The sequence below is a fragment of the Chelonia mydas genome, chromosome 6 (assembly GCF_015237465.2).
Source record: "Chelonia mydas isolate rCheMyd1 chromosome 6, rCheMyd1.pri.v2, whole genome shotgun sequence".
Lineage (NCBI taxonomy): Eukaryota > Metazoa > Chordata > Testudines > Cheloniidae > Chelonia > Chelonia mydas.
This window is the reverse complement of record NC_051246.2, coordinates 116,069,462-116,097,252: the sequence shown is the minus strand read 5'-3', so window position 1 is coordinate 116,097,252 and position 27,791 is coordinate 116,069,462. Positions and strand designations below refer to the sequence as shown.

The 27,791-nt window shown below is 44.9% G+C and overlaps 1 protein-coding gene and 1 long non-coding RNA gene across 5 annotated transcripts; one reads left to right on the top strand and one right to left on the bottom strand.

Annotated features, from left to right (window-relative positions):
• Nucleotides 1-8,781: 8,781 nt before the first annotated feature.
• Nucleotides 8,782-25,053, bottom strand: CLBA1 (clathrin binding box of aftiphilin containing 1). Of its 4 annotated transcripts, none has more exons than XM_037901070.2 (6): nt 24,905-25,053; nt 22,636-23,344; nt 18,930-19,078; nt 17,064-17,193; nt 12,476-12,586; nt 8,782-10,753 (listed from the first exon to the last, which is right to left on the bottom strand). In XM_037901070.2, exons 2-6 carry the CDS (start codon nt 23,107-23,109, stop codon nt 10,586-10,588), a joined length of 1,032 nt encoding a protein of 343 aa, XP_037756998.1. In that variant the 5' UTR covers nt 23,110-23,344; nt 24,905-25,053; the 3' UTR covers nt 8,782-10,585. The 4 variants fall into 4 exon arrangements, with proteins under 4 accessions (XP_037756998.1, XP_043404625.1, XP_037757000.1 ...); XM_043548690.1 differs by having other exon boundaries at nt 24,777-25,002; XM_037901072.2 differs by lacking the exon at nt 24,905-25,053 and adding an exon at nt 24,272-24,690.
• Nucleotides 25,054-25,079: 26 nt separating this feature from the next.
• LOC119566226 lies at nt 25,080-27,344 on the top strand. Its single transcript, XR_005225307.2, has 3 exons — nt 25,080-25,542; nt 26,502-26,638; nt 27,191-27,344. It is a non-coding gene; the product is annotated as an uncharacterized LOC119566226 (long non-coding RNA).
• Nucleotides 27,345-27,791: the final 447 nt, after the last annotated feature.

Below are 27,791 nucleotides of genomic sequence, written 5' to 3'. Positions count from 1 at the left end.
TGCTAAATGTATGGCTTATTATTGTAACAATAATCTAACCCTCTCTCTTTGTCCTATAACGGCAGAGGTGTTAATTGGCCATTATACCTTGAATGGTCCCTTACAATATGTGCTGAATACTAAACAATCTATTCAACATTACATTTTGCCTTGATGCTGAGAGTTCCTTTCCCGGACCTGAAGAAGAGCTGTGTGGCTGGGAAGCTTGTCTCTCACAAACAGAAGCTGATCAGATAAGATATTACCCACCTTATCTGTCTAAACCAAGGTTTATACATGTCTAGGGCTTTTATTAGTTAACGTATATTCAGAAGCATGTAGATATCAAGTAATACCTTTATTGAAATAAAAGCACAAAATATACTTTATTCCTAGATACTTAGGTCAGAAGGGACCATTATGATCCTCTAGGTTAGTTTTATCCCCTGCATGGTACAGGCCACAAAACATAGCAATTAGAGCTGGTTGAATTTTTTTTTTAACAAAATAGTTTTCTATTGGAAAATGCAGTTTTGTCCAAATCAAAATATTTTCGCAGGAATGGGTATGTTGATGAGATTTTAGGGCAAAATTCTAAAATCATTTTGACTTCCTGATTTTATTTTATATATATTAATTAGAGGTGTTCAGAAAAACTTGGATGGACAAGTTTTCCATCCGAATGCAGTTCCGGGTAAATCTAAACACTTTTTGCAAAATTGTCTCTTGTCAGAACCTTGTTTTGGTGGAGAAGAAGGCAAAGGGGGAGGGGAAGGGAGTTCAGCAGTATTGAAATGTCCTGTTTTGACATTTTTTTGAAAGAAATGTGTGTCTTCCTTTCAATTCAAAACAGTTTTTTGTTTTGAAGTTTTTGTATTCTGTAGAATGTAAAGTCATAAAATGAAAGATTTGTGAATGGCATTAAGAAGATGGGTTTGAGTTGCAGCCGTGTTAGTCTGTATTCGCAAAAAAAAAAAAAGAGTACTTGTGGCACCTTAGAGACTAACCAATTTGAGCATAAGCTTTCGTGAGCTACAGCTCACTTCGAATGCATCCAATGAAGTGAGCTGTAGCTCACGAAAGCTTATGCTCAAATAAATGTGTTTAGAGACTAACACCATTTATTTTAGTCTCTAAACACATTTATTTGAGCATAAGCCTTCGTGAGCTACAGCTCACTTCATTGGATGCATTCGAAGTGAGCTGTAGCTCACGAAAGCTTATGCTCAAATTGGTTAGTCTCTAATGTGCCACAAGTACTCCTTTTCTTATTAAGAAGATGCTGTACCTCATGAAATCCACCCTCTAAAACTATACTTGTGTAATTCAGTTCCTTATCTCTCCTCCTCTCCTTCACAGAATGGGTACTACTTTATCTCTCTTAATGCAAGGTTGCGAGTCAGATGCTGGGAAGTCACTGATTCAGCTAGAGCAAATGACTCAATGCCAAGGAATGGGAGCCATAAACAAAAAACAAAAGGAAATGAACAGCAAGTATTCACAGGAAATCTATCTGAGGCGCTCTCCCCTCTTCCCACCCTCTCCCAGACTCTTAGCTTCAGAAAACTAACATGAGGTTGCTTTGATTCTAGCCACACGGTTTCCTACCTAAGTTGGATTTTGGGAATGCTTGTATAAATTTACAATGTATATGTTGTCTAAATTAACCTTTTTTTTTTTTTTTTGCCAAGACTTCGGAAACTAAACTGAAAATAACTTCTAACTTTAGTCTTCCTAAAATATTTTTCTAAAAAGGCAACCTTTTTCTTCCAGCTGGCTCCTACCTGTCTTGGCTCAAAGTCCTCTCGAGTTGTGGTGTCCTTGGATCTTGTACTCAGCTAAGTTTGGGGAGTTCCGATGGCCCCAGGTTACTAGAAAATAGAAATCAGCCCCAGTGGATATCAACAGGTTGCCTCCCGTTAGCTGAGGTGCAGGCTTCCCACTAAGGGCTTGTCTATATTTAAAATGCTGCAGCAGTGTCGCTGTAGCGCTCCAGAGAAGATGCTACCTACACCGAAAGGAGGAGTAGGTACTCCACCTCTCCGAAAGGTAGTAGCTAGGTCGACAGAATTCTCCTGTCAGCCTAGTGTTGTCTACACCAGGGTGCTAAGTTGGTTTAACTGTCACTTAGGGGTGTGGATTTTTCTGACCTAATTTCCTAGTGAAGACCAGACCTAAGGCAGGAAGCAGGTTGAAACTGTTTCTCTCCCCATCTGCCATATCCTGGCCAGGAGCTGTAAAAGCCTGTCAACACTGGGAGTTCAACTACAGACTTGGCAGGAGCAGAACAGTGGTGGAAATGTGTATTCTGTGAGGCTGAAAGCAAGATGGAGGAGCCTGCTGCCAAGCAGTGACAGTGCAGTATGCAATATAGGTGATATCACACCTGCCTGCTTTAGTCCAAGCAACACTTGTGAAAGTATGGATGAGGTGTTGGGCTGTGAACTGAAGAGGTGCCGGGCCTTGCAGCAAATGATGCTTAGCAGCTATTCAGAAACACAGGGGAACCTGGTGCTGGAAATGCTGCAAGTATCTGTCCTGAACTTCCTCAGACACACTTTGTGCAGATATTCTGCAAAAGCAGGGGCAAGTTAGGCAGAGAGTGAGGCAGATGATGTTTTACCTAAGACTGCCTTGGACGGTAACTGTGCATGTCTTCTGTGACGCGGGGGTTTGGTTTTCACGTGTTGGGATGAGGGAGTCCTCTGTGCCAAAATATATGCCTCTGTCGCACTGATAGTTCTGCGTCTCCCTCCTGTATCAGCCTGTCTTGACTCGGCATTCGTGCCTGGTTAGACGAAGGAGATTGTTCTTCCGCTCGGACAAGCTTGCAAAGGCCTTGCTTCTATGGGAGAACAGAATTAGGATAGCTGTTGCAGCCTCCTTGAATGCCTGTAACCCAACATGTGGCCACAAAACATTTGGCTGTGCACCAATTGAGGCAGGCTCATCACTCTTGGGATTGCATTTGCTCTGAGCAAGACTCGAATCATCCCTGACTGTATTCTAGAGCAGTACAACAACGGGGCCTATCACTCTAGAGTAGTCAGCAAGTAGTAGTATAACCAGTGCCGGGTTTACAGCGGCACCATGGAGCCGGGCCCATGCTCCGAAGGGACCTTGGCCTGCTCCACTTGCACTGCGCCCCGAGACCCCGTCAACCTGATGGCTCCTCCCCCCCCTCGCCCGCCCACCACTTGCTCCGCTCCGCCTGCCCACCAGCCGGCTAAGGGCTACTCTCCACCCTCTGGCCCCGCCTGCCGGCTCCTCTCTGCCCCCTGGCCAGACCCTAGTGCACCTCCAGCTCCAGGCAGTCTCTGCTTCCCTCGACCTGTGGGGCCCCGCCTGTCTCCCCAAGCTGAGCTGCTGGAACTGGTGCAGAAGACTCACCAGTTGGGGTGGATGGGGGACAGTGTGGGGGGGTTGGTTGGGCCTCTCCAGGCAAGTGGATCCTGAGGGAGCCCAGGTGGGACAGGCTGTAGGCTGGCTGATTGCACCACTCCCGAGGGGCTGGAGCGGTTTCCCCACCCAGGGACCAGCCCTGGCTGCGCTGCTGGCTCAGTCCAGCAGGCACAGTCCCCTCCCCCAGGGCTGGTGAGTGCGGCCAGGGGGTGGGAGTGGGTCTCGGGGGAGGGGATCTGGGGTGGTGCTGGGCTATGAGGTGGCAGGGAAGATCTGTGTGTTGGGGAACTAGGGAGTGGAGGTTCTGTGTGGGGTTGTGGTGGGGCTGTGGGCAGGTTGTTGTGGGTGTTGTGCAGGATGCTGTGCATTTGTGGAGGGGGGGTCAGGTGGGGGACACTGGGCATAGAGGCTCCAGCGGGGCTCTGGCCAGAGTCAGGAGGGTGTTCATGTTTGGTAGGGGGGCTGTGTGGTGCGGCATGGGCCTGCCCCCAGAGGGGAAGGGGAATGCTGGCACCACAGGGCTGAGCAAGCCACTTCCTTCTGGCAACTGCCAGTTTGTAAATAGTGCCCTTGCACTGGGCTGAGCGGGCCCCCACCCCCGCCATACCATGCCCCATTGCCCCTGACTGGCCCCTCGCTCTGGGGACCAACCCTCCCTCCCCAGCCCACACCATGCTCCATTGCCTCCATGGGGGCCCAGAGATATGTTTGGCACCGGTCCCACAAAAGGTTAATCCAGCCCTGAGTATAACTGCACCGGGTCAACTGGTCCGCCCAGAGCTTCAGAAAAGTGTGGGGGGAAAAAGGTTAGTGACTTTATCTGAGAGACCCCAAACTAAAAGGGCTTTTTTTTGGGTGGTGCTGGAAGACATGCATGCTTGGAGTGTGATACCATAATGGAATACAACTGCCAGAGCAGGGCCATGAGGCTGGAGGAGCAAGACTTCTGCACTATCCCTCCTTGCTAAAGCTTTTGAAGTAGTCATTCCAGAAGTTCCTTCAAATTTACAATGACGTCCAATTCCAGTGTGTCCTTCAAACTTGCCTGACAATACGCCTCCTAGTAAAAACACCCATTGTTTTCTCTTGCCCCAGTAAACCCAGTAGCTGCAATTTAGTCTTTTACAGCTGAAATTGTTCTCAGAAATCCATTGTTTCTCCTTGTCCTTGGAGACAAAGAATAGCTAGGTCTTCCTTACAGGTTGTTTTCACTCTACTTAGCCTGGTCGCTGAAGGACAAACTGATAATAGAGAGCCCTGCCTCCCCTCAAAGTTTCTATGGGAGAACTGACTTTTATAGCTAATAAAAATATCATGCCCTCCCCCCCTCCACGATCATCAAAATGGAGGGAGTTGCACTGTGGGACAGCTGCCCTCCCTGCGCGGCTCTCGTCGGTGGTGGAAGCGCTGCAGATGTAAACACTCTCTCCCACAGGCAGCAGAAAGTGAGTACCCAAGCCAGCGCTTCTCTTTCACCGGTTCACGATCACCGTTGAAACTGACAGCGCAAAAACTGTGCAAGTGTAGACACAGCCCTAGTGTGGACACAGTTATACTGGTATGAAGTGCCTTATAACTGTGTAGCTTATTCCCTTTTCCTGTATGGGAATAAGTTATACTGGTATAAACACCTTTTTTTACTGGTATAACTGTGTCCCCACTAGTGGGGTTGTCCATTTTAATTATATGGTATAATTTAAAGCCGCACAACTCTGTGTGTAGACAAGCCTTTACTATGCAGTTAGACTGGCTTTCAATCAGTAATATGGCTATTTACCAATGCCTGCAGAAGTTTATGGTTTATAATCCTAGGCAGCTAACTTGTTTCTATTGGTGGCGTTAAATCAATGGAACTAGAGCCACCTTCTCCCTTCTTACAGTCTCGCCTTCCTGATAAAGATCTAACCATCACACTGTTGCTGCATCCCTTATCAGGGTCCTCTGCTGCTGTTACTATTGTACAGTTTGTAGTGATTTGTAATACAGAGGTCCCAGCCAGGTTGGGGCCCCAGTGTGCTAGGTGCTGCCCAGACGCATCATAGAAAAAAGTCCCTGTCTCCAATTACAGCTAATCTTAGCTTAAGCTAAGGCATGTGGCTGAAACAAGTGGGGAAGATGGCACTTCAGCCTGGTTCTTGGCGCCCCAAGTCTTCCAAACTCCAGGGTTCTGAGCCACAGAGAAGGGCCTCTTTCTTGCTGCCATAGTTTCTGCAGGTTAAGAGCCAAATACTCTGGCTAACTTTTCCCTTCCCCAGCTACTGCCAGACGTGTCTTTAACAGTTCCTGCCCTCTTATTTAACCAAGACTTTTTTTTTTTTAGCTAGCTTTTGTCCTTCACAGTCTAACAGTGCCTCTTGCAGTTAGAAAAGCCTTGAAACTCTGCTTAGGAATTTTATTACTGCAAATGATTCTTATGAGAGGGGCCCAGGAAGGGGGCCCAACAGTTGTAAAGTTACCTTAGCTCACTGGTTTTAAACTTGTGTTCAGGAGTCCTGTTTGGCAGAAGGGACTTGTCCTCTGAATATTAGAGCTCACTGCTTGGCCTTTAGCCACTTGCTGAGCAGAAAGAGTAGAAGTAGCCTCAGTGAAGTTTCATGTAAATCTGTGTAGGATCTTTCCAGCATACTTCCACCCAGCATTACTGTGTAAATATGTGCATATGCACAGATGGCTTTTGATTGATTCCCATTACTGTAGTATTTGAGCATCTGCCAATCTTTAATTAAGAGCTTTTAAGCATTGCTCTTATTCCTGAAGGCTGTGGGAGATCCATCTGGGAATTTTAATAAGTAGCGGCCCTACAAGTCCTCTGTCACTGAAGCAGGTTTTTGCGGATGTCTACACTAGAAACTGCTACAGCGTAGACACTTATTACCACGATGGAAGGTGTTCTTCTGTCACTGCAGTAAATCCACCCCTCCGAGAGGTGGTAGTTAGTTTGACAGAAGAAATCTTCCATCAACCTCGTGGTGTTTACACTGGGGGTTAGGTCATCTTAATTACATCACATTGTGCGTGAAATTTTTAACAGTCCTGATACTCCTGCCTCTCTTGGCAACAGAAATTCAGTTTGTCGTACATTAGAGATGCATTTACAGGTAAAAATTCTAATCTAGGTGTCAACAGAAAAGTCTTCTGTATGCCTAGCTCACATATATGCTCATGTGTAGTGATTGGGGCTAGCCACTTGAAGGAATCATGATCATATGCCCTAGGCTGTTATACACATTACTTCCCGCAGTCCCCATTTGGCCTGGAGTGGCGAACCACGGCCAGTGGGAGCCGTGATCGGCCGAACCTGCAGACATGGCAGGTAAACAAATTGGCCCAGCCCGCCAGGGGCTGGCCCAGCCCGCCAGGGGGCTTACCCTGGCGGGCCACGTGCCAAAGGTTGCTGATCCCTGCTCTAGTAGTTGGAGCAATGGCCAGGGAGTTATGATTTCAGGTTTGTATACCCAGCTCCACAACTGATTTACTGTGTACCCATAAGCAGATCATTCAACCTTTGTAAAAGCTTTCCGCATCTGTAAGATGGAAATTCTTGACCACATTAAAGGGTATTAGAGGGACACTGCCTACTTAAACATTGTATTTCTGCTTTCTATCAATAATCCTAGAATCAATCATAGAGTATCAGGGTTGGAAGGGACCTCAGGAGGTCATCTAGTCCAACCCCCTGCTCAAAGCAGGACCAATCCCCAACTAAATCATCCCAGCCAGGGCTTTGTCAAGCCTGACCTTAAACACATCTAAGGAAGGAGATTCCACCACCTCCCTATGTAACGCATTCCAGTGTTTCACCACACTCCTAGTGAAAAAGTTTTTCCTAATATCCAACCTAAACCTCCCCACTGCAACTTGAGACCATTAGTCCTTGTTCTGTCATCAGCTACCACTGAGAACAGTCTAGATCCATCCTCTTTGGAACCCCCTTTCAGGTAGTTGAAGGCTGCTATCAAATCCCCCTCATGCTTCTCTTCCGCAGACTAAACAATCCCAGTTCCCTCAGCCTCTCCTCATAAGTCACGTGTTGCCCTCCGCTGGACTCTTTCCAATTTTTCCACATCCTTCTTGTAGTGTGGGGCCCAAAACTGGATATAGTACTCCAAAGGAGGCCTCACCAATGTCGAACAGAGGGGAACGATCACGTCCCTCAATCTGCTGGCAACGCCCCTACATGTACATCCCAAAATGCCACTGGCCTTCTTGGCAACAGGGGCACACTGACTCATATCCAGCTTCTCATCCACTGTAACCCCTAGGTCCTTTTCTGCAGAACTGCTGCTGAGCCATTCGGTCCCTAGTCTATAGCGGTGCATGGGATTCTTCCGTCCTAAGTGCAGGACTCTGCACTTGTCCTTGTTGAACCGCATCAGATTTCTTTTGGCCCAATCCTCTAATTTGTCTAGGTCCCTCGGTATCCTATCCCTACCCTACAGCGTATCTGCCACTCCTCCCAGTTTAGTGTCATCTGCAAACTTGCTGAGGGTGCAATTCACACCATCCTCCAGATCATTTATGAAGATATTGAACAAAACCGGCCCCAGGACCGACCCTTGGGGCACTCCACTTGATACCGGCTGCCAACTGGACATGGAGCCATTGATCACTACCCGTTGAGCCCGACAATCTAGCCAGCTTTCTATCCACCTTATAGTCCATTCATCCAGCCCATACTTCTTTAACTTGCTGGCAAGAATACTGTGGGAGACAGTGTCAAAAGCTTTGCTAAAGTCAAGGAACAACATGTCCACCGCTTTCCCCTCATCCACAGAGCCAGTTATCTCGTCGTAGAAGGCAATTAGATTAGTCAGGCATGACTTGCCCTTGGTGAATCCATGCTGACTGTTCCTGATCACTTTCCTCTCCTCTAAGTGCTTCAGAATTGATTCCTTGAGGACCTGCTCCATGATTTTTCCAGGGACTGAGGTGAGGCTGACTGGCCTGTAGTTCCCAGGATCCTCCTTCTTCCCTTTTTTAAAGATGGGCACTACATTAGCCTTTTTCCAGTCGTCCGGGACCTCCCCCTATCACCATGAGTTTTCAAAGATAATGGCCAATGGCTCTGCAATCACATCCGCCAACTCCTTTAGCACTCTCGGATGCAGCGCATCCAGCCCCATGGACTTATGCTCGTCCAGCTTTTCTAAATAGTCCTGAACCACATCTTTCTCCACAGAGGGCTGGTCACCTCCTCCCCATGCTGTGCTGCCCAGTGCAGTAGTCTGGGAGCTGACCTTGTTCGTGAAGGCACGAGGCAAAAAAAAGCATTGTTCTTGAGGATGTGAAGCCAATAGTTAAAGTTGCTCATGGGTATTTAAGCACCTTATTAAATCAGCACTTTAATGCAATGATTGCATTTCCATTTCAAAATAGATGAAAAAATACATACAGCAGAAATCTGTATCTAGAACATTCTATTAAATACACCATTACAAAAATCAGTGCAGACTTGTTAGCTCTTGCCAACTTTTTACTATAAGGAGGTTTCTGAAGCTTGGAAGTTCAGTGTTTCTTTAAAGTTATAAAACCTTCGGCCCTGATCCTACACCCACATAAAGCTTTGGGTCAAGCCACACAGAAGTCATTGCAGGATCAGAGCCTTAGATTCCTGGCCATTTTAAATGGCACCTATTCAAATAAAAGACTAACGGTTAAGCTAGACTGTTGCCATTAACTGAGTAGGCATTATGCAAACACTTTTTCCTAAATTAATAGAACTGAGGTATCCTGAAAGTTACTACTGCTAGTAAATGTATAACTCAGCTCTGATTTTACTGCTGAATGGAGTTTATATAGATTTAGGCCTTAATTCTGCCAATACCTACACACTTCATTAGTGCAGACTACGCATGTCCTTAAAGTTAAGCATGGGCATAAGTGTGGCTAGGCCTCAGTGAGGGTCTCATTTAAATACAGGTCCTAACACAAAGAGAGTGAATTACTTTTTAGTATTTAAATTAACATTTAAAACATTTAATTTCAGATTATCCAGTTTCTCTGTCACATGCCTTTACAATTCAATTATATACAATATACTTGTACAAAACCTCTTGTTATAATGCTGTAAAGTTATCTTCATAAAGTCACAGTAGAGGCTTATCTGGGTTGTTAGAATAAAAACAATCATACAAAGTTTTCACATTTATAAGGGACAAAGTAACGAAAATATTGATATAACCTGCATGTAAAGTTCTTGCTAATGAGTAATGTAACTTATACACCAAGTGAAGATGAATATTTGTCAGGAGCGAGCCATAGATTCTGTGGCTGATATTAAATATGAAGTGTACCTGACTTGGTCCTATGGGACTTGTACATGCAGGACAGTGGGAAAACTAGTTAGTAATTAGTATGAAATTTAAAGTCTTAAAAATAGCAGCCTCCAGCACTGCACACGACAAAGCCTTGACTGCACAACTAGCTTCTAACAGTTTTACAACCGTGATGACTAGGCCCAGTTTAAAATGGTTGGGGGCTGAATGTTTCTAAAGTCATGTTACAACTGCATTCAAAAGATATTACAAGCAGAGACTGATCCTAGAACAGTTTCTGAACCTGCTTATAAACTGACTCCATCCAGGCTAGCTGGTTAAACTGTGTTAAAACACCACTCAGTAAAAATGCCATTCAGCGGTAGAGGTAAAACTGTACAGAGCCATGGTTATAAACAGAAAACGATGTGAAAATCATAGCATGTGTGGTGGAGGTGGAGAGGGGCTCCTCAGATTAGGGGATCAGCAGCAACACCGTACCAGACCCAAGGATAGTCCAAAACAAACCAAGTCAAGGAAAAGAGATGGTAACACCAAGGCACACCTTACAACACACCGAAGATGTGTTCAGATTTTTGGGGGGAAGAGGAGTTTGAATTAAAAAGATCCATTTAGACCAAAAGGGAACAGCTGTTAAAAGGTCAGAGAGAGATGACCAAATGCCTTTTATATGTAACGCTTGGTTCTAGCTGGATTACCATACAAGATATGACTTCATCATTTACCATGACTGCCACCAAAATTTACTAGGACAAAACCAGAATCTAAACCTAAATTAGAATAAGTACCTTTTAGTAACAGAATTGCTTTAGGTGCAACATACAGCTATTATATAAGATTTTTTTTTCTTCACAAAAACATCTCTAGTCTTCAGTAACAAAATGAAGGTAAACTGCACTTTAAATGAAAGAAAGATAGGGACTGTTGCTTTAGCAAACATCGCTGTTGAAAATTTTCATTTTCAGACCGTGTGTACTGAAAATCCTCTTCTTTCTTGGGACAGTTTTAAATTGCATATTTCCATTTGATGGTGTCCTCTTCAAAAACAGGTTATAACTAAAGAAATGACCATGTCTGGAATCTGGTGCTACAGACAGCTGAGTCAAATGAGGGGAAAAAAAAAAGTTTTTAATAGTTTAATAGTTTTTCTGCAATTAAAACAGTTTACATTTTCAAACAGATTGTAAACATTTCAATTTGGTAACTTTATTTTTGTCAGTAAGACTAATAATTTCACAGTCAGGAACATAAATGGACAAGAGGCCTATTAGTGCATTTAGCCCATCCCTAAGTGAGTATAGGATTGTTTACTACAAGACACTGCCTAACATGTATTCTAGTTTGCATTATCTAGCTCTGGGACTTCCTGTTTCTCCTGAGAAGCTATTCCAAAATCCATTAGATCTTGTTAAATAAGATTTTCCTATTCAACCTACATTTTCCTCTTTAATTTCATCCCATCATGTTGATTTTTACCTCTTGATTCACTCCTCCCACAAAAAAACCCTGCCTCTTACAAATGTTCAAGGTGTGTGGCTAGCAAAGATCTCCCCACCCTTACCAAATAACAAAATATCTGATGTTTATACTTTCATGAATCAATCCTACCAGTCTCTCTGTCCCACGTGTTTCTCTTCTCTAAACTCCCTCCTGTTTATATCTTTCAGGTACTGAGGTGTCCAAAATTGAACACAGTTTAATATTCAGCTTGTAAAGTGGACTAAAAACTTGCATGCATGTGTGTGCGTGCACTTTGCATTACCAGAGCAACAAGACCGTTTATGTTCTGCTCAAAAGAAAGGGAGCTTTTGTTTGACATTCTCATCTAAACATTACCACAGCTTATTAAAAAAACAAAACGAGGGCCTTTTCTTTTAGAAAAATGAACAAGAATGCAGTTTTGCAACATTTATTTCTAAATGTGAAGTTTTCCTTCAAAATGAACGAAATTCCTCTAGCAAAAAACTGATGGAATTTGCAAGGCTCACTAACAACTGCCCCTGAGCGCGTAGAAATGCTGACTTGAAATAGAGACTAAATTTAAGGGCAAAGTACACTGACACCAGAAAATGTTATTTTCAAGTGTAAGTAATTACCTGATTAAACTAGCTTGAACACTTTAAGTATTTCCAGTTACGTCTCTCTCAGCATACTAACACAAATGGTCTAAGTCCTAGTAATACCCTTTGTTCCCAAAACCCCAAACTCTTAGGGCAGTTCCACTTTACTTTATTTCAAACAGTTTGCTATTGCGTCTTTTGTTGAGAGTAGTTTTTGTTTACTCTGTTCTTTCCCTCCACTGAAGAAGCCTAAACTCTGATTCACTCTGAATACCTGAAATACCAGTTGGACACAACTGCCTCCTCCATTCTTCTTCCCTTCCTCCCTCACTGTTCTGTAAGAGTGAGTCACGTCTGTCTTTTTATTCACGCCTTCATCCCATTAATCCTGTTATATGGTGACTGGACCTCCTCAGTCATCAAAGTGTCATCAATCAATATTACATGTTTGCTAGTATCTTAGCACAGAGCCCATACTAATCATGCAACTTAAGTTCCTTAAATAACATATGACCTGAAGTTCTAACTCTCCCAATCTTACATCACTTTGCACTTGGTGCATACATAGTACTTAGTGCACAATTTCCAGGAGCATTTGAAAAGCAAAATTTGGCTGAAGAACTGCCAGGTCCCACTAGAAAGTATGTTAAAACACCAGCGGGGGAGGGGAAATGCTGACAACTCTGTCTGTACAGCATCCAGGGACATGTAAAATATGAGACCTGTATCTCTCTAATGTACTTGCCTCAGAACTCTTACCTTGGTTTGAATTAGTGCTTTACAGTTACTAATATTGAATCCATCTTCTAAGTCTTCATTTATTTTAACGTTTGTCTCCTCCAAACCGTCTTTGCTGTCTCCTGAGAAGTCCTAATCAACAAGTAGCATAATTTAAAACACTCTTCATAATATCAAGTGTCCATCAATGTCAAAAATGCTTTATTCAACAGAAATGGGCTTTGGCCCTCCGAAAAAGGTCCCCCTCTCAGAACTAATAAGCAAATAAGCGTTTAACTTTATTTTTGGAAGTTGCAATCTAAATCCCTGTTCTATAATCAGCTCTGTAACGTGTATCCCCCGCCACCACCTACTTCCCATGGACTTCAGTGGAGTTCTGTGCAGGGGCAAGATTCTGGCCCACTTGGATCACACAGCTGGATGGTGGCCTAAAAAGGTCACTTGGAGACACTCTTACTGTTTTTTTTTTAGGGGGGAGAGGGTTTGGGGGGAAAGGATAGGCCTTGGGTACGTGAGAAAGTTGTTCCATTTTAACTGTACCAGTATCAGTAAAGCAGTACCACCCCTACTGTGGATGCTGTTATATAGTATAATGTGAGAGAACCTGCTTGAATACAGAAAAAACCCCTCCAACCACACACTCCTAATTGTCACCTACCACCCTGCAATGGAACCTATATTGGATATTATTAAACAATTAAAATCCATACTTGATGGAGACCAACTCAAAACAGCACCCGATCCTGCCATCAGTGGCGGATTAACACATAGGCTCATGCATAGGGCCCCCAGCCAATTTGGGGGCCCCCACAGGAGCCTGGGCAGAAGTAGGGGTGCAGCTGGCACCAGAACGGTGGCACTGCCCCCTGCATCTCCTCTTCCCCCTGAAGCCCTGCCTCCTGGCCAGAAGTCAGAGCCAGGCAGTGGTAGAAGTTGGCCAGGGAGCCTGGGCAATTCCAGGAGTGTGGGGCCCCAATAAATCTTAATCTGCCTCTGCCTGCCCTAACAGATGCAAAACCTGCAGATAAATCTCCACTGCTATACCCCGACAATACACCTTTCAAAGTCCACAGGTACTGCATATGCTTATTCCAACATATGGTGTACCTCATGCATAAGGCCAAGATTTTATCAAGGATATTTTTAATAAAAGTCAGGGACACGTCATGGGCAATAAACAAAAATTCACAGAAGCCGTGACCTGGCCCTGACTTTTACTAAAAATATCCGTGACAAAATGGGAACCCGCTGGGTAGCTGCAGGGGCCGGCTAAAAGCCCCAGGGACCCCCACTACCTGTGAGGGCCCAGAGCTGCAGGCAGCTGTGGGGGAGTCCCCCTGTGGCAGCAGGGAGCTGCTAGGGTCCCATGCTGCCTGCGCTGGCCGGGGGCTGCAGGGATCCCCAGCCAGGGTTTCCCTGCCTCCCACAAGTGCAGGGGCCCCTGTCCCCCATGGTGGTAGGGAACTACGGAGGTCCCCTTGCTGCCCACGCCAACTGGGGACTGTGGGGTACACCTGACCCCGGTGCAGCAGCAGGGAGCTGCTGGGTACCCTCGCTGCCACTGGCGGCTGGGAGCCTCAGGGCCCTGCCACCTACCCCGCAGCTGCGGCGGGCTGAAGTCACAGAGGTCTTTGGAAGTCAGGGATTCTGTAACAAAATCGTAGCCTTACTCATGCAGTGCACTAAGTGCTCCAACAACAACTAGGTGGGTGAAACTAGACAATCGTTACATTTTGAAAAGAACTCCCACAGATAAATAAGACAAAACCACTATCACGCGTGGGTAAACACTTTTCACACAATGCTCACTCCGTATCTGATCTGGCAGTGCTCATCCTCAAAGGAAATCTGCACAACACTTTCAAAAGATGAGCCTGGCAGTTTAAATTCATAACTTGCTAGAAATCATAAAGACACGGGATTTATGGCTTACTACAACACCCTGAAGCCCCCTAACCCCCCATTTTTTGTCCTTTCGCTGCACAGGAAATAATTAGTCACTTCACTTTGAATGGTCCCGTAGATCAGTGGTGCTCAACCTTTCCAGACTACTGTACCCCTTTCAGGAGTCTGATTTGTCTTGCATACCCCCAAGTTTCACCTCACTTAAAAACTACTTGCTTACAAAATCAGACATAAAAATAGAAAAGTGTCACAGCACACTATACTGAAAAATTGCTTACTTTCTCATTTATACGATATTATTATAAAATAAATCAATTGGAATATAAATATTGTACTTACATTTCAGTGTATAGTATATAGAGAAGTATAAACAAGACATTGTCTGTATGAAATTTTAGTTTGTACTGACTTTGCTAGTGTTTTTTATGTAGCCTGTTGTAGATGAGTCGATGTATCCCTGGAAGACCACTGGATACCCCCTCTGGTATACGTACCCCTGGTTGAGAACCATTGTCTTAGATATATGTTAACTACTTATGCTAAACAATATGTTCCACCTTGTATTTAGGTGTGACACTGGGTACCTTTCCCAGACCTGAAGAAGAGCTCTGTGTAGCTAGAAAGCTTGTCTTTTTCACCACCAGAAGTTGGACCAATAGAAGATATTACCTCACCCATCTAGTCCCTCCAATATCAGCATAAAAACATCTTATACCTGTATATTTAGTCCTGTACAGAAATAGGGCTAACTGTACCAGTATAAGGTGCTGTGATGGGGTGTACCTATCCTGCACCAGCCCCAAAAGGGTTAACTGTGCTTTGCAAACTGAGAAAGCCCCGCCCCTCCAATTCGGTTGGGCATGCTCAGCCTGGAGGCAGAGTATAAAAGAAAGCAGCACTACTCAGTCTGGGCATGCTGCTGAAGTGGGAGGATACAAACTGCAGGCTCCAACTACACAGCTATGGTATGCAGAGTTTCAGATGGACCCCAGGCTGTCTGATGATCCCAGAGAAGAGATTGTGCCAGCAGGAACTACGCCATTCAAGGACCCCAGAGAGCTGGGGGAACAGTGGAGCACCACTGAGGGAGAAAGGGTAGGAAGCAGCCCAGGGGACTTAGACTCTTCTCTGGTGAGTGAACCAGGGAACCAGTCGGTGTGTTTCAGGAGGATCCCTGCTGACTTGGGGGTGAGCATGCTAGCACTGCCTGGGCTGAGACAGGGAGGAGCAGAGAGGGCCCGAGTCCCCCTATCCTGGGTGCTATACACCCCTGAGTAGTGCCCATTTCCCCAACAGATCACCTAATTCCACAGAGCAGGGTGACTTTATTGACTGGGGCCATTGGGTCACGCCACCCTGGGCAGGAGGGCTACACTCCTGACGCTGGCCACTAGGCCCTACTACCATATTTACAGTAAGGGACATCAGCATAAGACCTAACTGGCTGCGGTACAGTCTTTTCCTTTCTTTTTGACTACACGTGACCTAACACCCCGTGACAGGGTGTACCTACCCCGTGACAGGTGCCTTCATACTGATATAATTGCATCTGCACTAAGAGAATAGTAATGTCCTAACTATACCAATTAAAAATAAAATCACCCCTCTAGCCAACACAGTTATACCAGTATAACTCATGTGTAGACCAGGTCTTGCACGACTAACCAGCACTGCAATTTTGTTTGATTAAACTCATCTGAAAGGCTGATTAATCCAGGTAACACCAGGAGTTTCAAATAGACAACCATCAGGAAAGCTAACAGCAGCTAGTAATAAAGATAGTTACCTCTGAAAAGCAGAGCAAGAAGATTAAATTTGTGCTAACTAAACAAGTAATTAGAATAAAAATCTACCTCCCATTAATTTTTCCAACATGAAAAGACAGAATAGCAACATTCTGCTTTGAAAGTTTAAAATGTTGCATTTTTAATCTCTGAATTCATTTAAAACATGTTTTCTCTATTATTTTTTTACTCTGAAATGGGTGAAATGATTTGAATAAAGGCAAACTGAATATTGTGTTCCAACCTGTATAGTTAAGCCAGATATTCAAGCATACAGAACTTAATTGGACCAATTGATTCCATTTTTCACAAGGAGCAGTCCAATTTTCACAAGTCAACTGACTTCACTGGACTGAATCCATAATGTCTTGTATAAATTCTGATAACTCCTCCACCTTGAAGTAAGCCCCCCCCCCCCCCCCATTTGTGGAACTCTATCAACAAAATCAGAAATCAATTCAATAATCCAAACAAAGTGACATACTGTCATTACAACTGAGACTTCAATACGTTCTCTACTATAAATTGGCAAAGACAGCCAGAATTTGGTCTTTGCATCATTATAATATAACATCTTAGCAGAGAAGCCTTAAACTATGGGCTTGTCCACACGTGACAATTCATCTGGAATAAAGTAGAGTGTGAATTTAAGTGGAACAACTATTCCTGATTTACTCCATTATTTTGGAATAAGTGTGTCCACACAAGGAACTAATCAGGAATAACTTCCTGTTTAGACAAGCCTTTACATCATCAAAAAGGACCTAGCTGAAGACATTAGAATTTGTGACCCACCAAAATACACTTCCTAGTGCAGCTGTGTGACAAGCCTTTTTTTTCTGCCTAGATGACTTAAATGAATACAAGTTTAAATCGAACACTTACACTGATGTTCTAGCCAAACATATTTTTTAAATTACCTTTTGATTTACATCTATTCCAAGAGCAGATAACAAGTTTTCCTGGCAATGGAATTTATTCCAGGGACATCTTAAATCCGTGGTGCTATTGGGGTCTTTAAGAGTTCTCCAGAGGTTTCCAGAGTCCATGCTAAAAAGAAATGCAATTTGAAATTGTAGTTCATAGAAAACTTCCAAACAAAATCAATGATCTTGAGCCCATACCTCCTATAAAACCATTATCTAATTTTCAATTCTAATGCAACCTCCCTGGAGACAATTGTACAGGGGTACACCTTGAACCACCTACTATGCAATCTGACTTTCTTAGAACTGTTTGTCCAAGTCATCAATCCAACTTGCTAACAAAGATGCATGATGCTCAATGATATAAGCAATGGCAAAAAAATTGTGCATGCTTTTTTTCCCATCAAATAAATAGCCATACAGTAAGAGCATGTCTGAGAGAGCTTTATATGCCTACATATCTCCAGAATGAGTAGAAGTGGACAGGAAATATGCATTAGAAAAATCATGATCCAAAGGTGGTGATGTCCAATTCATGTTGTGGAGAGCAAGCAAGTACAAAGCAGAGTTCTATTTATTTATCTTCAAAGGCAGCTAACCTACAGTTTGGTTAGTCTGTCTCTCTCAACCCTCTTCATTATTTCAGCTTTCGGGCTGCATTGAGCCAGCCTGACATTCACATGGGTTACCTTTCATATTTGGTCTCATCTGGGTAGGTGTGATTTCCTTCTCTGTGATGCTCAAACAGTATTTAAAGCAAAGGCCCAGCTCCAAGGAAACACAGAGGAAAAGAATTAGGCATCTAAATCAGGATGTCAAATTGCAGAAACCTAACTACTTATTCTATTCAGGTTCTTATGCCACGTTCATCACCACACTATCTGTGTGCCTTCCAGTAGTGCATTAAGCGATGTGGCTAACATCTGTCATGGGTAGTTTATCACATAGACTATCTAGGTTCCTTGTATGTTACACAGCACCATAATATTGGTGTGCCTCCCCAGAATTAAAATATAACAATCTCTCTCTCCCCACCCTCTTTTCTTTCCCAACAGTAAGTTACCTAATCAGATTGGTGTGCATGTAAGGAGCTTATTGAAGGGAAAAAATAAAAACATTTATTTTATTGCATGTGTTAATTCTTGGACCTTCACTAATATGCAGTACAAATAACTAAGCCTACTTTTTAGTTACAATGTTCCAGATGTATGCAGAAACCAGAACAGCTACTAGTGCAGATACACTAATCCTTTCAAAACAGGTAACGAGTTTATCAGCATTCCAGCAGACTTAACAGCCAAGTTACCCATTTCAACTGCTGTTAACTTCATAATCTCCAGGAAGGAAACCAGATGCACCACTGATTAGGGAGAGCATGTAGCTTAACAGGAGGAGCAATAATTACTGGGAGAATTGGGAGGCTGTTGTCAGAAAAGTACCAGTGATTGGGAAAGAAGAACCTGTGTTGCTACTCTTGATGAAAGAGAAACAACACAAACCTGCAGGAAAGAGAAGGAATGCTGACAACAGAAAGAACACATACACTCTGTCTGTTGGTGTCCAGCATTCCATGAACTTAGCAATCAGAAGTGCTACCAAAAGTAGTAGGAATTCTACAAAAAGAATGAATACCACCGATAGGTGGACTGTTATACTTTTCAGGGACTAGAAAAACAACCCCATTTCCTTTCTGAACCCAATAATCTGATAAACTTCATGTACTGATTAAACAACCAAAGATCTGAAATAGCATATTTTAAATTGAAACAAGTAAGTTCACTCTCCTCCCCGCAACTTCTTCTTTCAGAAAAATTAACAGTATTATTGCCAGGTGTTTGACTGTTTACTTAAACTCCTTACCAAAGTTGTCTCTTCGTAAATTCAAGAATCCCAATGTCTTCATTATCTGTGTCAAGAACTTGATCTAAGCTTTTTATGCTCTCTGTGGACTGTGGTACAATGACTTCTGGAAAACTCAACTTAAAAATATCCTCATAGTTGCGATTGGCCTAGAAAAAGCAGAGTTTTATTACACACCTCATTAGGCCAATCCTGCAGTTCACACAGGACCTGATCCAAAGCTTACTGAAATCAATGGGAGTTTTTTTCCCATCTACTTTAAGCCTGATGCAAAGCCCCTTAGTAGTGGCACTCCACACACTCAAATCTACAAGCATTTTGCTTAAATGAAGGATCGGGCTCAGAGTATGTGACCGATGTAGATATGCACACATCATGTTTATACATTCAATTAAATGAGGTATAGTCACATTATATACGTAGTCAATAGTTAACTCTATGCACACAGTTTACAGGATATCCAATAAAGCTGAAATGAATCTTTGTTTACTTGTGTGCGCACCATAAAATGGTGTGTTTCTTTAATTGCTGGTATAGAACCATGAGAGAGAACTTTCACATTTGTTCCTCCTATGCCATTAATGACTGAGGATTTGGAGGATCAGGTCCTTATCCACATGAACGACTCTTACTCATACAAAGAGTCCCAGTGCAATTAATAGGATTACTTGCAGGAGTATACTCACATGAGTAAGGATATGCAGAATCAAGCCCTGTTCTAGAAATGCTCAGTCCATCTGCTCCAAAGTTTTGATTTTGACCATTTTAATTCCATTTTTGCCCAGAATGATAGAATTTATTTTAATTATTTTTAAAACGTATATTTGGATTGCAATATTCCTTTAGTGTGTTTGCAACCCAAATTCTGTAGCTGCATGAGAACCAGAAAGTGAAACTCTCTAGTCTGTTTTCATTGTCTAAGATGAGTAAAGTACAAAAATGAAAACGTGTTGACAAAAAATACAGTTTTAAGTGTAAGTAAATACAAGTCCAGGGACTTTTCAAAATATGAACTCTTACTTGACACTATCCATTTAATGTTTTTAAATTCAGATAGTCTAAATCTACAGCTGGCTTGCTACCAAATTATAATATTCTCCAAGCTGGTCTAATTTTGGGACTAAACTATTTAGTTGTGTCCTTTTTAAACCATCTCTGTGTGCGGAAGATAGGGTAGAGGAGCATCTTATATCATTCTTTACTGCATTCCATGACTAGGTGTGAAGGAGTTGGCATCTTAGCCACACTTTTGTAGAATAGTGACACCTTGGAAACCAGGAATGTAAACTCTGGAGGCTTTTTTTCTATGTTATTTTACAGCTACCGAGCAGGAGATTGGTCTTGGTCAGACAGGACAGGCTCAGTCCCTCTCAGTGGAGCTGGTGGAAAGCTTATGTAGGGGATGAGCCTGGACTGCCTAGAAAGTCTCTGAGTCCTAGGTTGCCCACAAGCTCCTGATACTGTCAGAAGGGAGATTTATTCCTAACGTATGGGCCCAGATGCGCTAACTTTCCTGAAGGGTTATTGTTGGGGTGTCCAAACCATCTATATAGACACACATGTGGCTCGGGAAATCGTTCATGCTGTTGAGCATGTGTAACAGCACCGCTATGGCTGACCGAGTGTCATGTGCCAGAAGACCTCCTGTAAGAAGGAGCCTGCTCAGAGAGGGAGAGAGTGGGTCAGGAAAGACTGGGGAGGGGCTCTGTATCCATCAGGTGGATGGGCTGGTAGGGGGGATAGCTGCAGGGATTAGCGGCCTTACCAGGGAAAGGCTTTAGGAAAGGCCAGGCAGCAGGTCCTGACTTCATGAAGGAATGAGAGTATGAAAGGTGTGTGTTGAGTTGATACTGAACTCTTTTTGTGAAAGAAAACGCTGAAACTATGTCACTGTTGGGAGCTTTCTTCAACGTACTGGCCAACGAGCTTGCCCACCAGTCTACAGTATAATCAGATAAAGGTTAGTTAGTACAAATATGTTGTTTAGCATTTTCCTGGATGGGAATCTCTCAGTGTATAGTTGTCTTATCTGCTTAGTTACATTATTTCTAACACTCAACTCCAGCCTATTTTCCCTCATCTTGTGGCTTTGTCATAATGAATGTCTAATGCGTGTCAGAGTTCAGATCTGTTACTTTGTTAAAGCTGGGTGCAAAGGCATTACCATAACAGACTAGTCCCGTGGTTCTCAAATTTTTATACTGGTGACCCCTTTCACATAGCAAGCCTCTGAGTGGGCCCCCACTTATAAACTAAAAACACATTTTTATATATTTAACACCATTATAAATGCTGGAGGAAAAGCAAGGCTTGGGATGGAGGCTGACAGCTTGTGACCCCCCCCATGTAATAACCTTGTGACCCCCCTGAGGGGTCTGACCCCCAGTTTGAGAACCCCTGGACTAGCCCAGTGGTCTTTCTAGTCCAGTATCCTATCTGACAGTGGCCAGTAGGAGATCTTTCAGAAGAAGGTATAAAATGTCATAACTGACAATTAAGTAATAACATGGCGGGAGGGGCAACAGGAAGTTGCTGTTTGACTTACATCCTGAGGCCTAAGGGCTCTGTCTCAAACTATTACTATTTATTATTGGCAGCAGTGACAATGTGCTAGGTATGTTCCACACACAAGATGTAGTGTCTGCCCCAAAGACCTTACAGGTGTAGGCAAGCAATATACCAAGGAGGGGAGTGAGGGATAAATTACATTGTTTTCGTATACATTATAAATACAAGGGGAATTCCCAGTAGCCCATCACTGTCTTTCTGCTCTGAAACTGAACATACCTCATAGCTGAGTGGCATACCCCACTCTGAGTTGCATCTGATACATCTCTTTGCCTTGGTTAACCATACAGATTAAAGTAGGATGTTGGTAGCAGAAGAGATTTAAATGTCTCTTTTAGAGAGAAATCCAGTGACTTGGTATGGTCTGTTTCGGCCAGGAGTAACTAGTAATGTGTATTTATCTCTTCATATGCTCCCCTCTCTTCTGTCCCACCACACCCAGGCTTCTTGTCCTAATTTTCAAAACCCTCCACAATTTAGAGCCTCCCTTTCTATACATTCCAGTGTCTTATCACAAGGCAACTCCCACCTTTCTCTGCCGATGATTCCAGCCTCAATCTCCTCTTCTCCCACAAGAACCTTTGTGCTTTCTCCCAAGCTACCCCTTGCTCCTGGATAAAATTTCCAGCCAAAATCCATAAAGTCACCACCCCACTCAATCCCTTCTCAAAACTCGCTTCTGACATAGCACATTCAGAAAACAACCATCTGATAACATGTAGGTAGGTGGTGAGTTGTAATTACTGATATAATTGGCTAAGAATTATGCATACTACTAATTTCTGCTTTTTAAATATATAAAATGTTTGTAACCCTGTCTTCCTCTTCCTCCTCCCACATATAGCTATTGTCTTTTAGATAAGTCCCTCCCCCAAAGCATGTACAGTAGCTTGCTTTGTGTTGTGCTAGGCATCATATCACATAATCTGACTGTGGCCTCTAAGCATTACAGCAATAAAAACAAGACTAATCTACAGTATTTCATGAAAAAGAATCACATTTCATAATCTTCAACTTTGCATTTAATTACATTATCCTCCCAAAGTACAGTTTGCAGAAAGTGCCTTCTAGTATCCTAAAGAAACTGTAGCACAACAATTAAACTTTTAGCAGTCTCTGACTTACTAGCAATACATACCTTATCCAGAGAACTAGCACTAGGTTCCCTCCCATTGTGTACAGATGGGTTGGAGCAGTGATGCCCATGAGAAGTGTTGCAATGTTCTCCATGTAACTCCACATCAGAAATTTTTGTTTCTGCTGAATTCACCAAAACTTCAGGACTGTGACTGATGCGCTCAGACTTGACTAAGGATTCACTGAAACTTTCAAAGTCACCCCAGGAACTGTTGGATTCTGATGTACAATGAATGCTTTCAGAAAACCCTTCACAATTTCTTCCTCTACTGTTCCCCCAGGGGAGGCTCTGATACATCATTTCAAGTTCCACTATATCTTCCTTAGTTCTTCTTTCATTTATGTTACATTCCTCAATTCCCTCACTATTTTGACTGAGAGACATACCACTCACTTTGGCCGTAAGATCTTTCAAAGACTTCCAGCTTAATGCTTCAATGGTGCTAGGACTTTCCACCAAGTGCTGGTCCTGCATTTCTGTGTTACTGCAATAATATGAGATCACTAGTAAAACTTATAATGTAGAAAACAGAAAATGTAGTCTAGATGCTTAAATTCTAATGTTTCCAAAGCAGAATAAAGATCTTCATTTTGTCTTAAATAGTCTGTAATAATGATGCTAAAGAAAAGTATGTCCTTCACTCTCTCCCCTAGTGATCAACATTGTGTGTGTTACTCAGTCTGACTGTCGTTCCACCGCCGATTTCAGTCTGCAAAGGAAGGATTGTAAATAAAGACAGCTGTGATAATGCCTGTGTAAAGCTAAGAAAAGAGAACTGATAAAGCAAGAAAAAAAGTTCACGTTTAAACAAATACATTCCACTATTATATTGTTGAAAACAAACTTAAGGGGACACTGGTTTAAAAATGATCCATCTGAGGTTTATTTTTTTCACATTTGATAATACTTTGTGCCTACTCAGTTTCACCATGTCTCCTGGAGTCTGTTTTGCCTTTTGTATCTGTCCTTCATAGAGCAATAGTTTGAAAGATAACTTTTTAAAAGGGTGTGCAGGGGTGAGACAAGATTGTAAAATCCCCAAAATTGGCAGTGGGACTCCAGCGGAGGTACAATACCTTTAATTATTTTTTTAAATTGCTTAGAGGCCACTCTGACTTCTAAAGGAGTACCTGAAGGTGTAAGGCTGAATTTGGCTGGATATTAATGTTTGAAAGCTCTGATTTAATCTTAAAATGCTTAATATGTGCAAATTCAAATGATAAAGAATTCTAAAGTGAAATAATAATGGAAAGATTGTTCCTAACAGAAGACTTTGTTGGTGCTCAGTCCATACTAGTCTTGATATTAAAGCTTATTCAGAAACTTGACAGTCAAAGTAGGTAGTAGCGAGCCACAAAAATGGATATTATCAATACTGACTACTGACAAAACATAAGCTGTCTTGCATGCTCTGTGGTATAGTAGCAACAAGTTTGCTCAGGTATATTTCAAGTGATGATCAAAATGCAGGGAAATAAGTAATGTGGTGAAATTCAGGACTGTGGAGTGTGTGTGTGTGTGTGTGTGTGTGTAAGGCTTTTCTGCTCCTCCCTTTTTTCCTTAGTTGCCTGTCGGTGGTTTTGTGCATGACAGCACATTATTAGCACTCTGCCCAACGCATCAGACTCCTGCTCACCAACAGGAATAACTCCCGGACCAGCCTCTCCAACGCCGGCAGAAAGTGCCCTATAAAGGGCTGCTCGCTCAGGCCTGCGCCCTCCTTTATTCCCCGTATGCGCGAGGGCAGAGGGGCAGGAACCCAGAGCCGATTCACTATGCCCGGCTCCACGCCTGTCCGTGCCTCAGTTTCCCCAGCTGTCCCGTGGAGGCGATGGGAGGTGGGGCCCCTCCGCGCCCGGGCTGCGTGCCTGTCGGGCGGGTCCGGGTCCGGGCCCGGCTCTGAGCCGTGTCCAGCGGGCAGCCCCCCCGCGCCCGGTCGGGCTCCGGGTGAAGCGCTGGCCCCGGAACAAGGTGCAGAGCTCGGCATTGGGCCGGGGTCGGCGCGCTCCGGGGCGGCCGCAGTTAGCGCCGCTGAGGCCGGATCGGGGCTCCCACGGCGCAGCGGTCCCCCGTCACGGCCGCCCCCTACATGGGCCATCGGGTCCCTCCCCCCGCCCGCGCTGCCCAACCCGAGAGCGCACCGGGGCCGGGGGACGGACCCCAGGAGGGACGGATGCCGGTCGCTGGCCCCGCCCCGCAGGGGCTGAGGGGAGCGGGTCGGACCCGGCCTGTCACCGCCGGCCCGCCGCGGGGGGAGGGGCAGCCTTACCCGCATCGCCGCGCACGGCCGGGCCCGGCCAGTGACCGCCGCTGCCTCGGCCACCGCGACTGAGGGGAGCGGGAGTCCCGGCGCGATCCAGCACCGGTCGGCCTGGGGGCGGGGCCGAGAGGCGCGGTCAGAGGGCGCGGAGGAGAGGCGGGGAGGGGGGAGCGCAGCCCGGGAGTGAGGTCACTGTGAGGGGGTTGCACCTACCGTCGCTAGGGGCGTGGCTACACTGCGGGGGCGGGGCCTAGGTGGCTGCCGCGGAGTCTTCGCTCTGCCTGCCTGAGATCAAAGCTGGGGGTTTGTCCCACGGGCGGCTCTTAGGCAGGCCCAGCTCAGCCAGGCCTGCAGTGCCCACCCCTGGTACCCCCTTACTGCGCAGGCAGGGGTCAAGATTTGCCAGCCCTGCAGCCCCAAACAGCTCCTAACAAACAGTGGGAAAGGCTCACAGGGACACAAGGGGCAGTCCCTCTCCTGCAGCTAGGCTGCTTGCACCATGTGCTGGGCCAGGTGCAACCACCTGCCCCGCTCCTCCGGCCCAGGAGAAGTCATTGCTGGTTTTCAGCCGGTGGATTGGTGTGAACTTGTATCCTTCCTAGGCTCAAGCCAGCTGAAAGTTCTGCCTGCATCTCACATGCCATCAGGTCCGTTTAGCCGCAGCAGATAACATCAACTATCCCAAAAGTGGAGATCTAGCAGGCGTAGTTGTCAATATTGTCAAAATGTTGCCAGGGACAATGCTGACAAGCTAGGGGCCTGGGGGGTGCTAGGCTGCTGGATAGTTGTGGGCATGTTGGTTGAATTTTTAGGATGGTTTTCATATGAATATCCTAATTTGGCAGTTTTGAGGGTGACTCAGCATCCATAGATAACGCTGTAAAGGCCCAAACAACCATCTAGTCACTCAAACCCCTCTCCTAACAGGCTTCTCCCCAGGGCTTAAATCTCATAGAGTATTTCCCAGAGCCCGCCGTGACCCCCGCCCCATTCTCCATGGGGCATGTCAGGGCTTGGGGCTTCAGCCCCATGGGAGGGGGTGTGCACGAGAGTTCAGCCCTGCAGGGCCTTGTGGACCCCCTGAAATCAGCTCGCGGACCCCAAGAGAGCCACAGATCCCCAGTTGAGAACCACAACAGCATCAGGCTGGAGTCAAGGTTTGAGAATATTTACCGGAGCTGGGCTCCAGACAGCTCCAGCTGAATTTAAGCCCTGCTTATCCCTACCTCTCAATGTCTTGGAGTGGGAATTAACTTAAGGAGAAGATATCAGGCATCTTCTCTCTTCCCCCAACATCTCCCTCATTTTGGGGGTGGGCATAGGTCTTTTATCTCTCTAGTGGCCTTTCCCATGAGAGTATGTGGGGCTTCTCCAACTGATAGCACCCATTTTCTCCAGTTTCTCTTGATTTTTAAAATCCTATTCTCTCTCCCCCTTCCTGGGTCCCATCAATTTTTATCCCCTGGGTCTTTATGTGCCATTATCTTTCTGGCTCACTATTGCCAACCCCAATCATGAGTCAGGTCACAACTTGTGAGATTGGCTTTAAAATAATGGAATTTCAAAAAGTAGTAAATGTTGTGTTCTTTTTATTTATGTTTTCCAGCTTTTCTTCACAATCAGAAGGGCTAGAAATATATATATTTTTAACCCAGCTGAAATGAACACATAATCACAAGATTCCAGGAGCTGGAGCTTTAAGAAAAACACACACCAACATTGTGAGACTTGGGATAAAATCCAGTGAGTTGGCAATGCTGCTTTCTCTCACTGCGTGGCTTCTTACTACCCCTCCCCCCAGTTTTGTCCTCATTTCTCCCCCCACCCCTTTTGTTTGTCCCACTCCCTTTGCCTCCTCAATTTTTTATTGCAGCATTGGGACTGGAGAGCTGAGTCTTCCATTGTGCTTGTTGATCCTGCTGCTGTGCAGAGCCAGCTGGGACTGAGAATCCTGCCTCACTTACTTTCTCTCTAGCAGTTGAGTACACAGGAGCTGAAGCAGGATGGAGGCACTCAGCCCAAGGCTGCTGCTGCTGCTGGCTGGCTCTGCTCTCACGTTCTGTTGGCAGGAACACAGATTTGAAACAAGCACACAAACAAATCCCTGCTCAGTCTTTCCTTAGGCCTCTGGGTGTAGCTCACCGCCCTCAGGGCCAGGTTTAAAAATCTCTGGCAGTCCTAGCCAGCCTGGGACAGTTGTAAACGGGAGGAAAGAGGTTTTCTGGACCAGGGACTAGGGAGTACTGTCCATGCATTTCACAAGTATGCATCCCACACATCTTACTCTTGTTCCAGGCAGGGACACTGTACTTGGGGTGAGAGGCTGAATGTGAGGAAATGCCCGGCTGTGCAGCCAAAGCAGCGGAGGGCCTGTAAACCAGTTCCCCGCCCTGTCACTGGAGCCATTGCCTGTACTTCATCATCACCCCACTATGAGGATTTGGGGAAGGTCAGTCAGATCATTCTTTGAGACACATCCCACATGTAGCTGACTCGTGTGGTGCGGTAACCATCATGTTTCCAGCCCCCTTCCCACCCTGGCCCTGCAACAGTGGCACTGAGCTGCTTGTTCCTTCCAGCTCCTGAGATTGGCTTGCGATGCTTCACGTTTTCAAGGCTGCCTTCCCAAGGCAAAGGGCAAGGAGCTTCCTAACCGAAGGCTGAGAGTCTCCTTTACATTTCAGCCTCCCCGAGTCAGAGGTGCCCCACAGCCATGGGCTTTACAGGGCCCAAAGACCTGACAGTGGCCAGCTGGAATCTGATGCACGATTAAGACTGGGGGTGGGAGAAGTGAGGAGTGTCAGAATTTGGCCCAAACCCTTGGTGTAGGGGAGGAGAAGATCAGTGTCTGTCCTCTTACTGTAACACTAGCAGCCTCGCTGAGAAGACTCCAGAA